Source organism: Aquila chrysaetos, chromosome 5 (genome assembly GCF_900496995.4).
Source record: "Aquila chrysaetos chrysaetos chromosome 5, bAquChr1.4, whole genome shotgun sequence".
In the NCBI taxonomy this organism is placed as follows: Eukaryota; Metazoa; Chordata; class Aves; order Accipitriformes; family Accipitridae; genus Aquila; species Aquila chrysaetos.
This window is the reverse complement of record NC_044008.1, coordinates 68,686,561-68,699,420: the sequence shown is the minus strand read 5'-3', so window position 1 is coordinate 68,699,420 and position 12,860 is coordinate 68,686,561. Positions and strand designations below refer to the sequence as shown.

At 44.5% G+C, this 12,860-nt stretch overlaps 1 protein-coding gene across 2 annotated transcripts in view; it reads left to right on the top strand.

The window, feature by feature from the left end:
* Positions 1-1,779: 1,779 nt before the first annotated feature.
* Positions 1,780-12,860, top strand: part of TMEM94 (transmembrane protein 94) — a 52,239-nt gene continuing 41,158 nt past the window's right edge. Inside the window, exons 1-3 of one of the 2 annotated variants that reach the window (XM_030013031.2) lie at positions 1,780-1,900; positions 8,379-8,491; positions 10,774-10,900. In XM_030013031.2, coding sequence (XP_029868891.1) covers positions 10,877-10,900 — 24 coding nt within the window. In that variant the 5' untranslated portion in view covers positions 1,780-1,900; positions 8,379-8,491; positions 10,774-10,876. The remainder of the gene's footprint in view (positions 1,901-8,378; positions 8,492-10,773; positions 10,901-12,860) is intronic. The other variant, XM_030013030.2, reaches the window with a different exon arrangement.

The following is a 12,860-nucleotide window of genomic DNA, read 5'->3' as shown; positions in this document are numbered from 1 at the left end:
GCAATTGTTCTGGGTAACAAGCAGCTCAGGAAAACCAGGAGTTTTGTGGCCTTCACTCACCTCACTAAAATTTAGATTGCATTTAAAAGAGCTTGTCATGGTTTAACCCCAGCCAGCAACTAGGCACCACGCAGCCTCTCACTCACTCCTTCCCCCTACCAGTGGGATGGGGGAGAGAATCGGGGAAAAAAAGTAAAACTCAGGGGTTGAGATAAGAATGATTTAATAATTAAAGTAAACCAAAATATAATACTAACAACAATAATAATAAAATGTAATAATAATAGTAACAAAAAGGATTATAATAAAATAAGATACAAATACAACACGAGAAAAGACAAGTGATACACAATGCAATTGCTCACCACCCACTGACCAATGCCCGAGCAGCAATTGGCCCCTCCTGGCCAACTCCCCCCAGTTGATACACTGGGCATGATGTTCTATGGCATGGAAGATCCCTTTGGCTAGTTCGGGTCAGCTGTCCTGGCCATGCTCCCTCCCAGCTTCTTGTGCACCTGCTTGCTGGCAGAGCCCAGGAAGCTGGAAAATCCCTAACTTAGGATAAGTGCTACTTAGCAACAACTAAAACATCAGTGTGTTATCAACACTATTCTCACACTAAATCCAAAACACAGCACTGTACCAACTACTAGGAAGAAAATTAACTCTATCCCAGCTGAAACCAGGACACAGCTGAAATCACATTTGTAGAACTCCTGCACTCTCTATGTATTTAGACACTGTGAAAGTAGACTGTATCAAGTACACTCCCAAACTACTACATTCTCATCCAAAACTGCATCTGCAGGGAAAACAGTGCAGAGCTTAAGTTCTTTGTACAATTTATTGCCGTAAAATTGCAAACAACTGCACCAGGCTTTGGCATCTGTAGTTTAGCACACTAATGAACATCAGTTTTGTAAAGAAAAATCTCACATGGGAACTGTTGCATCACAACCTGGGATAATACAAGCTCTGCAATGAATTACAGGAACAGGAAAGGAATTCAAACTAAGGGACACACATCTTTTCAATTTAGCCAATCCACTATGAATTCAGAAGACAAAACGCAAATCTCTGTACACAGAGGCACAAAAGTGGCCATCTCTGCCTCCCACCTCTGATTTCCTTTTCAGATTCTGCAGTGGCTTAGACTTCTCGTTACGTTACCACCTTGGTACGTTTGTGCGCTCATTCCCACCATGTGCATCTGGCACCCAGCGCGTGCATTCACCTCACAGCTCCTCTGAGACTTCCAGGCAGTTGGTTACTCTACGGCAAAAGCAGTTTTTCAGAGGGAGATCTGCAGGTGTCACCCTCCCCTTGCAGAGGCACAGCCCTGGCAAAGGGACATCCCTTCTCCCTCATTCCCCCTTGACTGGGACACCCACCGCGGCCTGCCTTTGGCAAGGGGCTGGAGCCTTAGGCCACAGGGCACTCCTGGGCTCCCTCCGTTCCCTCGCGCGTTCCCTTCACCCCCGAGTCACTTCACTGCCCCTCAGCACCGTCCCTCCGACGGCATCCCGGCAGCGGCGGGGCCAGGGGGATCGCCGTTCTGCTGGCCGTCCCCCTCAGCGCTGCCGTCGGGGCAGAGCAGCCGCTCCTCAGGGCGCGCAGCCCGCTCCGGCTCCCCTCAGGGCTAGCCCCGACCTGCCGCCAGGGCGGATGCTCGGCTTCGCGCGCCACCCTGGCCAAGCCAATCACCGCGCGGCGTACGGGCGGCCGCGCGGGATCTCACCAACCAGACACCGGCTTCTTGAGGCCGCCCCGAAGCGCCACCGCGGGTCCCCAGCGCCGTGGCGTCCCGCTTGCCAGTGACCCTGATGGCGGCCCCGGCGGCGCGGGGGGAGGCCCGGCGGGCGAGCGGCTCCCCCGCCGAGACTGCCCGGCGCGGCTGGTGAGTACGGGCCGAGCGGCGGCGGGGCGCGGCCGGGCTCCGTCCCGTCGGGGAGCGGGGCCGGGAGGGCCCGCCGCTCCCTCGGCGGGGGTCCCCACCTCGGCTGGAGGCGGCCCGCCATGGCGGGGGAGGCCCGAGGCAGAGCCGGCGGCGGTCCCGCCGCGCTGCCCTCCATCCCTCGGGCCGGGGCTCCCGCGCAGCGCCATTCCCCTCACACACCCTCCCTTGGCACCTCGTCGGAGTGTTACCTAGCGGTTTATGAGGGAGAGGAGATAAAAAAAGACCCCCCCAAAAGGCGCTCCCACACGTGTTAGCGGCTCAGCGCACCCAGCGGGGCTTCTCCCTCAGCTGAGGGACAGACTCCGCCTCGCAGCGCCACGGAGCATCCCCCGCCGGGCACCGGCCTCGGCGGTTCCCTCAGCCCCAAGCGAGGCGGGGGGTTAGGGTGTCCCCAGGCCGAGCCCCCGGCAGCGCAGACCAAAGCGGGGTGCTCCCACAGCTGTGGGTGCGCTTGGTGTGGCTCCAGGTTTGTACACCGAGTAAGGTTTTTAGGGATAGTCCCGAATTCTGACTAAAAGGCCTTCACAAGTTTGCCTAGATCCCTTACGAGCTTGGATAGCAGCCTCGACTCAGCCAGTTGTTCCATTGTGCTTCACTCCTGCTCCTACCTCATCACGGTCTTTTGATCAGCAGAAGTTCACAGCATACTTCATTTTACCTCAGATGTCCACTTGTTCTATTTCCAAAAGCTGTGATCCACGTAGTTCTTGGATTACATTACCACTGTTTGTCCATTGTTCGGGAGCTTTCTCCTGTCAGGATAACACAGGCCATTATTGATTATAGAAAAGGCCTAAAAATCCCAGTTAAAAACCCTGTTACATAAAGCAAAAGAATTTTGCCTTAGATGATACTATCTACCCAAAAGATAGCTAAAGAGGAAGGGAAAACCCAGACAGGAGCAGATAGTCTTATAGCTACACATTTAAGAGTCGCTGAGTTTTCACAGGACAGCTTGTGCCACAGAAGAGTTTAAGTTAGACTTACCAGTCTTAAAAGTTACCAAGATAGCAGCAGATGAGCGTAAGTACCCATCCATCTTCCTGAGGCAGCTACCAAGTAGTACCTATTTTCACATTTTCTGAGAAAAGGAAGCTGCTATGGCATGCTTGTCTAAAACCATATTATTTTCCCCAGCAATTGTAGAATAAAGTTCCTAGTTGAACAGACAGCTCATACACGATGAGATACAACGGTATAGTAATGCACGATCTCTATGAAACACTTTAGGTTCCTTAGAAATGCAAGTTTCTATATAAACAAACTGTTACTTAACAGCTGCTGTACTGCATTAAACTACAGGGCTTGCTCAAATATAGCAAAATTTGAATAACCTAGCAAGCAAGCTCAATTTACTTTCTAAGAAGCCTGCTTAATACAGGCACGCATATGAATAGCTACACTATGCTGGTTTTATGCAAGATATCCTTTGTTCTTTAGAGGAGTGCTTTATATTTCTTTGTTGTCTTTTACTCAAGCATATCAAAACACTTTACATAATATTCTTCTTAACCATGACCTTTTAAATAAACACATTGCCAACATTTTTTATCTGAGGAGAAGATTAAGATATTAGTGCTTTTAGCCTGGGTCAGAAAACAAATCAATATAGCTACTGCAAGTAGAACCAAGAAAACAAACCTTCTTCCTCTAATCTTCATATTAGAGCTCTAACTGTTTAAATCTCTATCTTTGAGGTCACTCTTGCTTCTGTTAGAGTCCTACCCAAACTGACTGCTAGAAGCCACAGCAAGCACTCCAGACACCAAGCTACTCCAAGCAGGAAAAAACAGCCCTGAAAAAGGGGTGGGTGTGAGGGTTTATATACACCTGTGGCTGGGTGGGACTGGCCAGGAGCAGGGCCGGGGCCATGGGGGATTGGCCGCAAGACAAGTCCTTCTGTAGGGTTGGCCAAAAAAAGTCCTGCCAGGGCTTGGGCAGTATTGTCCTGTGCCCAGGCCTCCAGGGAACAGGATTTGCTTTGGGTTGGTTGGGTTAACTTCTGTGATGTATGGGACCATTTCTACACTAAATAGGGCACTTTGGATCTCTGTCTGGAAAACTCTTGAGTGAATAGTGGAGAGAAGTTCTTAAGCAGCTGTAGAGAGCTCCTCTGTTTTCCTTTCACAGTAGAGTGAGCCAGCTCACTGCCCTATTTCTAGACACAGTTCATCATACAAATGTTCATCATAAAACTTTCATGGAGCTGTTTGTGAGAATAGCAAAATATACAATCTACTGAACTGATCAGTGTCTTTTCTACATAAGGGCTGTGCTTTGTTTTGAATGAATGTATGAGCTTGATCCTGTTAATGGCCTTCAGGTGCTGGGCCTGCTTTGGGGAACTCCCAGAAAACACCCTTAAATATCTCCAAATGGCAAACACTAGCGTAAGAGGTTTTTTTGCTTGGCTTTACTATAAACTATGCGTAGAACACCCTTATTTATAAACTGGAATTAAGAGAAAAAGCTGCACTTTTGTCTGTGAGTCAGTGTGCATCAGCAAAAATTGATTTGTTAGAAGGTCCTATAAATACAGCACGGGTTTTTTAATTTATTTTGAGCTGCTGCCTTTTTGTGGTTTTCTAGCATTTTTTTTTAAATAGAGGTGGTTATACAATCCTGGTTGCCATAATAACCAATATCATGATGATGAATGAGAGCTGTCACTTTTGCAGTGAATTCTTCCATAGATTTTGTGTAAAATCTTTTAGTTGTCACTCAAGGCATCGTGCCACAAAGAAGATGATGTCTCATTGCTCTGCAGAAGCTGGAGGGGCCCTTACAACTTTCAGAATTGTGCCTTTTGTTGCATTTTTAACTTTGATCCAGACTGTATATATGCTCTGTCTTTCTGTGGCAGGCTTAGAGTACCTGAAGCAGAGAAGATAAAGCAATCCTTTAATTCCCAAACACTCGTTTTTTGTTTTTAACCAAGTAAGGAAAAATGAACACAACAAAGATCTTTCAGATTTACTATAACTTAATTTGAAACAGTATCAGCCCCTGTGGAAACAGTAAGGTAGACTAAACTAGTTTGATCATTCTTATGATCATATCCGTCAATTACTTCTCAACTCACCAGAACAAAATTAAGATGAAAATAAATGTGTTCTTTCGATTGCGTAGCATCTTGTTTTACCAATCTTAATCTTGCAAGTAAACTGATGGTCTGACTCTTACAAGTGTGCCAAAGCTATTTCCTACTCCCTTTCTCCCTCCTTGTTGCCTAGCTTTCATTTTAAGACACCACTGTCCTTTGAAACAAGTCTAATGTGCAAGTACTGTGCTGAAGAAAGAAGGAAGGAGTCAGACATATTTTTTATTGGAAAACTCTCTGCAAGTAAGGTTTAAACAAAAAGTAATTTCACCTCCAAAAGGCACACTTATCACTTGGAAGACAAACTTTAAATTGAATTTAATCCTATTCCTGAATCAAGGTAGAATAGATCTCTCTCTAATTCCTGTCATTTAGCAAGGGAAGAGGACCCTGCGTGAAATCAACTCTGGATTCTTCACAGCCATGCACAAATGAGATATTTGACCACTACTGAGTTGATAATACTTAGCACATATACAACACTAATTCAGAAGATCTCACTTACTTTACAGATACTAATAAATTTACTTCCTGGTCTCTCTCTGAAGCAGATATGCATATCCCTATCTAAAATCTAGGGTTATTGAGGCAGAGAATGTTTAGCTGGCCCAAATTTTGACAAGTTTTTTCACAAGTGGATACTGAAGCCAAGAAGTGTGGCTGCCAGCTCCCTTGCTGTAATTATTCTGTGCTCTCAATGGGTCTCAAAGCAATTGACAGTATCACTTGATGCACCTTTGGAAGCCCATATATCAGTAAATGTGCCCATGTTGCAAATTATCAGGCAGGCATCAGCTACTCACGAGTGGGAAGACCGTATGGTTCTGCTGATATCAAAACAATCAGCTCTAATCTAAGCCATTTTCTCTAAGGCAGCTGCTTTTTTTGGTTGTTATCTGTTCCCCCATGTTTCTATTCTCGGTGACAGATCAGGCTTCTGTTCTTGAGGAATTCGCTTTTGGCAGCAAGAAATGTTCAGACTCCCCATCATTTTTTATAGACTAATCTATGTTGGGAATTTTCAGTAAATAACATGAAAGCATCAGTGATTGAACACTTTAGCGAGACCAGTATCATTAGGTTGATTTATTTTTCTCCCTAAAGACTTGCAGCTTCTGAAACACATTTTTCTTTCCAAGTCTATAGGTTGTATAGTTATCTGATCTTTCTGTTTGCTAGTTGTTTTATAAGTTCTCTACGTAATGTATCATGCTGTATAGTGTCTTATTAAATTTCAACACTGATATCTCATACTGGTGTTGTGAGGTTTGGTTAAGTTGTCATGCTTTGAAATCCTTGGATTTCAAAGGAGGATCTGAAAGCACAGTGTTTATTACCTATACGCTGGCTGCATGACTGTTATTCCAAAGATAATCAGGTAAACAAAAGTTTGAATAGACCCTTGTAAAGCTCTGCTTCTGCTGCTCAGAAGGATGTTTCAGACACTTGTTGATGCTCAGATCAAGCTACAAGATCAAGCCTCTTTGCTCAGGGCACTTCAAAACAGAAATAAGTTTGGTGTGATGGGAATGTATTTTTCAGATTTGAAAAGGACTGGGTATCAGATACATATGGCAACCCAAGCACTGAACTCATTCATTCTTATAAATATAAAATAAAGATATTCTAATGTGCATTGCAGACTGGTCCACATAGCTATGGGCTGAGTATTGGTTGAGTTCAGCATACAGGATTTCCAGAAAGTTAGCTTGCTGTTACTGATATATGCATTGGATTGAGTTATTTGGTGGACCCTACGTTGGGTTTTACTATACCTAATGATTTGGAAGTATTTCTCGGGCTGGATGCAGCATGATGACACTTGAACACCACATCCAGCCATTTCCAAGTTTCATGGACTGCTCTAGGCATGAGAATGCTGAGGAGGATAGAGTGTGCTGGGAAAGTGAAAGGGGTAAACTGGCTGCACTTTGAGCCTCTGGTGTCTGAGCAGAGCAACCACAGCTTCAGGCATCTCTGATTGTCTGCAGCCGAATACTTTGACACCTACTAACATGTTCCAGCAAAGCAGTCCCACCTCATTTCTGTCCTGCTGTCTGGCAGAGTTTAACATGTTGACAGCATGAGTGACTAATTGCCTGGGCAGAGAGAAGAGAGATAAGAACAGGGAGGACAGAGGAAGGCAGATACTCTAGTGTGGAAGAAATAGTAGTGCACAAAACTCCTAGGATGGGTCCAGAGTGTGGCGAGTCCCTGTTGTTGGGTAGGGGTGATGGAGAGACACGTCTGGTGTTGGGAATTACAGGAATCCCTGAAACAGAAGAGTCTGGGAGGGGAACACACAAGGACCTTGTGGGGGATGGCATGGATGGATGCACAAGTCTGCAGCTCTGCATGTTGCCTATAGAATTAATGAACTGCTTCAGCTTCGTTGTGTGAAGCCGTTTTCTGAGTGTTTGCAAGACCTCTGTAATGCATAAGAGGTTTTTAGTTGGTATGACATAATTCTTGCAATATTCTTGCAGACTTTTTATTTTGATAAACAATGCATTTGAAAGAAAGCACACAAATCACATTTTACATGGCTCCAGTGCCAATTGTGGTGCAGAAATTGGGGGAGGATGGTTTATCATTGTAGCCTGTCTTTGCTTTTGGCTTCAGTTATCCTGTCCTAACCTGTCTAGGATTAGCTGTGTGTCGTGGTTTAACCCCAGCCAGCAGCTAAGCACCACGCAGCCGCTCACTCACTCCCCCCCCACCCAGTGGGATGGGGGAGAAAATCGGGAAAAAGAAGCAAAACCCACGGGTTGAGATAAGAACAGTTTAATAGAACAGAAAAGAAGAAACGAATAATGATAATGATGACACTAATAAAATGACAACAGCAATAATGAAAGGATTGGAATGTACAAATGATGCGCAGTGCAATTGCTCACCACCCGCCGACCGGCACCCAGCTAGTCCCCCAGCGGCGATTCCCCGCCCCCACTTCCCAGTTCCTATACTAGATGGGACGTCACATGGTATGGAATACCCTGTTGGCCAGTTTGGGTCAGCTGCCCTGGCTGTGTCCTGTGCCAACTTCTTGTGCCCCTCCAGCTTTCTCGCTGGCTGGGCATGAGAAGCTGAAAAATCCTTGACATTAGTCTAAACACTACTAGCAGCAACTGAAAACATCGGTGTTATCAACATTCTTCTCATACTGAACTCAAAACATAGCACCGTACCAGCTACTAGGAAGACAGTTAACTCTATTCCAGCTGAAACTAGGACACTGTGTTTGGAATTCTTGGTTCTAAATGAAAACCCTTTTTAAACTTTGAAAAATGAAACATTCTGCTTGTTTTGTATATCCAGATTGGCACAGGAAAGACTTGGCTTCGTGCTTTCTGTGAAATGTCTACTATCTAACCATTGTTGGCATCTTAAATTGGGGATGTGAGAGAAACTGAACTGCTTCTGGATTTCAGGTCAGTTTGTTCAAATTTTGGAGAAGCCCTGAGCATGTACTATGATGAAGCAGTGCTGCATGCCCCACTGATTACTTTTACAAGCTCTTGCTATATTGTTCATTATAACAGCTTTTGAATTTCTCTGGGTAGGGAATATTCACTCTTTCCAACCAGTCTTTCATCTTTTTAACACCCTTGTTGTGTATCCTGCTTCCTAGCATGGAAGGACTTCAGGGTGGTGTTCCTAAGCATGTGGATGGTGTGCCTTGAACTTTAAGGAATGGCATGTTTTGCGTTCAGGATCACATTTCAGTTTGCTGCCTAAAACAAAATGTCACTTAGGGCAGTGCAGCAAATCCTGCCTCCTGCCCAGCTGCCTCCCTGCATGGCCCCCTGCCCTCCAGCCAGAGCCACCCACCACTGCTAATGATATGGGCTCCATGGGATTAGCACAAACAGTCCAGGATGTTTTTTCTTGTTCTGCTTTTGTGACTTTGGCTTCCCAGTTAGCCAGTTGTGTCACGGATAATTATGCTTTTGAAGTCCAGATCCAGAGAGAAATTCAGGTGCTTAACTTTTGTTTGAATGAGTGAGAGCACGGTGCATAAATCCTTCAGTAGATCTACTAATAAATCTTCTGTCGGAGGGGAGTCAAGAAAAAAAAGAATCATGGATTTATTTCTTAGCCCTTTTATTGTTAGTAACCATTTTCTCCTTAAAATCATCTTCTCTTGCCTTCCCTTATATTGAAGTCACTCTCAAGTTAAAGGCAAGATACTGAGGCTCTAAGCTGCTGTGTGCAAGCATACAAAAGTATGTTTTCCCCCTTCCCACTCCCAGCCCTGTTTGTCAGCTTCGCTCCAGTAACTGTCTGATCCTCTCTTTGCAATTGCTAATTGGCCTGGCAGGGATACGAAGTGACTGAAAATAGCTTCATTCCCTTGGTGTGTGCACATTGACAAGGGTCACAGAACAGAAAAGCAGGGCAGAGTCCAGACTTGTGGCTCATGCCAGCCAGCAGCCAAAAAATGGTACTTGCAGGTGCTAGTTGCTGGACTGCAAGCAGTTCTTTGGTAACCAGCAGTCTGAATACTGAATGCTTGCTGCTTCCCAGAACGCAGGTGCAGGACTTGCCTGCATAAGAGGAAATACTGACATCTAACTCTTCAGCATGGGGCAGTAGTGGCTTTCTCAGTAAGCTTTGGATGCCTCATTTTCCTTAAAATGATGTAGCATCATGGAGAGTAGTGTCATAGGTGACTGCCACAAGGATGGGACCTCCAGAATCCTTCTTTGAAGAAGGCAGTATGGTATAGAGCAGGGTAGTAAATCCCAGCTGGCAAAAGCCAGTCCTGTTGTATCTAGGAAATGTGTGGGTGGTTTGGATTGATTTGCAGATCTAGTTGCTTCCTTGTTTGTTTGGATTTATGAGAAGTATATGTCCAAGCCCTGAGTTTGTGTGTGATATTAAAAAATAGAACCAAGAGTTACTAACCAACAAAAAGACTTTCCCAAGACCAATCATAGCATGATCTTATAATACCTCATTGTGTTTGTATGTAAGAGAATCCTCTGGAGCAATGTACACAAATCCTTTGTTTTGACCAGAAAAGACATTTTGCATATGTGGAAGAAGAACAAGTTTATGCCATGGGAGATCAAGGGGGAGATAGGCTAGAAGGATGTGAGGTCCAGAGCTGCTTCCTACCTCAATTCTGTTACAGTCCCAGTTTTGCTAAAAAGGAAAAAAAAAAAAAAAGGCCTAGTTCCCTGATAATCTGGAATTGTTTTTATGACTTCTGGCCTACTTAATGGTGGTCAGATACATGCTCAGCCCAGCAGCATAGCCTTGTCAAAGATAGGAGGTGTTGTTCAGCAAATGGAAGAATCATTACTGCAGGCTCCATTAGAGATTAGCTGGACAAAGCTCCTGGTAGATAAGAATAGCAAGACAAATAGCCATGGGTGACAGCATGCTCCAACACCTGGTGGAATCCAGCGCTTTGTCAGCTTTTTCTGGAGGCTTGCCCAAAAATGTGTCAGGGCTGCAATAATACTCTTTCTCTGAGCTGCAGGGGACTTAATTAATCTATTGCTGCCAGATTTTGGGGGGACTTAAGCTAATGGGATCAGTTCTGAGTAAGGGGAGGGTTGATGTACTAGTAGAAGCACTTTCAGCTCCCCAGTTCTCCTTCTTCTAAAGACCAATCCTGTAACTTGAGTTTTGTGAATTTCATCACTTTCTTGTCCTAAAGGGAGTGATATGGGGAGATTGACTGCTTCCCCTTCTGTTTCCACAGATGGTGATGTGGTAAGTGTAGCCAAGCTCATCTCTACCTAGGAGACATTCTCCCCTGAGGAGCAATCCCCTTTTGCTGGACATGCTTACAGAACCGCATAGCCATGGACCTCAAGGAGAAGTGTCAGGTAGGTTTCCTGATAAGTGTCATGCCCAGTTTAAATGTTGAGTCCTTTTAATTGTCTTTCATTATTTTGGGTCAAGACTCACTATTTGGTGTTATGATGTGATGGTATAATCCATGGTTAGTATCAAAGTTGAGAGTTCTGTCACCTTCACGTTCCTAGGGATGTACGTGCTTGTATCAGTAGGTAAGTCCTTTGAAGGCTGGGACTGAGGCACCACCGTGGAACAACATAAGTGAAGTATACGCTGTCAGATATGCTGTGTCCTTCTTGAGGTTTTAAGGTAGGGCTTCCATCCCCTGGACGCTTAGCTTGGCTTATTTGAGAGGCTGAATTCACTGAGAAGATTTTTTTAAATAAACTAAGGTAATGAAATCATCTGAGTCCAGTTTTTCTGATTATAAGTGTATGTATTTCTTGGGCAATTGCATGTCTTTCTAGGGAGTGCTGCAGGATAGTATTTCTAGATCTGGTTTAGAAAGTGCCAGATAAGTCTAGATATTGTATGGAGGGGCAATCTGTCTCTTACTATCTTGCCATGCTTTCAGCTTCAAAGGAAAAAGAAGAAAGAGAGATCTTCATGAATAGCTGCTATAGAAGCTAAAAAGACGTATCTGGTGTGGCTGACAGGAGACTGTAAACTTGGCACATGTTACTACTTCCCAAACGTAAAATGATTTTGATCACTTTAGTGAGTAGTCTGCTGGTCACTTATGTTTTAGCCATGTTTCAGCAGCCAGCTGAGTATTAAATATATTTCTCACTCAAAAAAGTGAACTGGTCCTTATTCTGGATCCCAATCAGAAATGGGACAGGTAGTTTGAGACCAGTGGAGAACATTATACACACCAAGCTCTCAGCTGGCTCTGGTAAGAGAACATTCTTGGCTTTACTTTTTGGTGTCTCTCTCTCTCTACCTCACTGTAAGCTTCATCTGCCAGATCATGTTTGCTGTCTCTCTGTTATTCTGCGTGCCTCCCTTTCTTCCTGTTTTGTTTACCGTGCTTCTAGCATCTAGAAGAGGTTTTGTTCATTAGTGCAAAGTACCTAGACTCGGATCTGCTCTAAAAGATTACTACAGCAGTGTAAGTGACTTAAAAAGTACTCAGTTTTTCACATCAACTCTTGCACTTGCCTACTAGATTTCTTATTTGCTGGGTTTTCTCATCTGTAGTGTGCTGGACCAGGAAGGCCTGGGCTTACTCATGCCTGAACCTCTTGGTGCTGGTATGCTGGGAGGACGTGTTTGATCTATGTTGTTTTATATCAAATTGCTGTATTACTATGGAGGTAACATTCCAAAGAGGATAATTATCTATTTATTGTCTTGTTAATGACATCATGGGCTGGTATTGATCATTTTAAGAGATGATGCAATTACCATTCTGTACAGGGGTGTGTTCTGTGTAGCATCTGAAAGCGCCAACACTGGCATTTCTCCAGCCATGGCAGAGCACAGCGGGGACACTTTCACTGTAGGTCGCTATCTTTGGTTCATCTCTCTCTTTCTCATATGATATTCTTCATTGTACAACACAGGAAGAGCATATCAAATCGCTGGACAGGCAGCAGCGTGGACAGTATTGTAATAGACCTTTAAAAGGCCTATTAGAAAAGGGTCCTGCATAAGGAGATTACAGGGGGAATCATGGTGTTCTGAAGTCCTAGTCTCCTCTCCTGACTTATTGAAGTTTTTTCTCCCTCCTTTCTGAATGGGGGTTAAAATTGAAGGCAAGAGATCATCACGCTCTTTTCAATAGGAACAAAAAAAAAATTATATATACAGCTGCATTTTGCAACTTACTTTGGATTCTGAGCAAAGACCATGGTTTTATTCTTGTTAACAGTATATTATTTGGTGTTAAGGAGTTTTCTCCTATTTTTTTTTCAATACTGCAGATCCTTGTTTCACCCCCTTTAAGGTAGAATCCATCTTCTTTTCCAAAGTGGAGCACTTGGACAC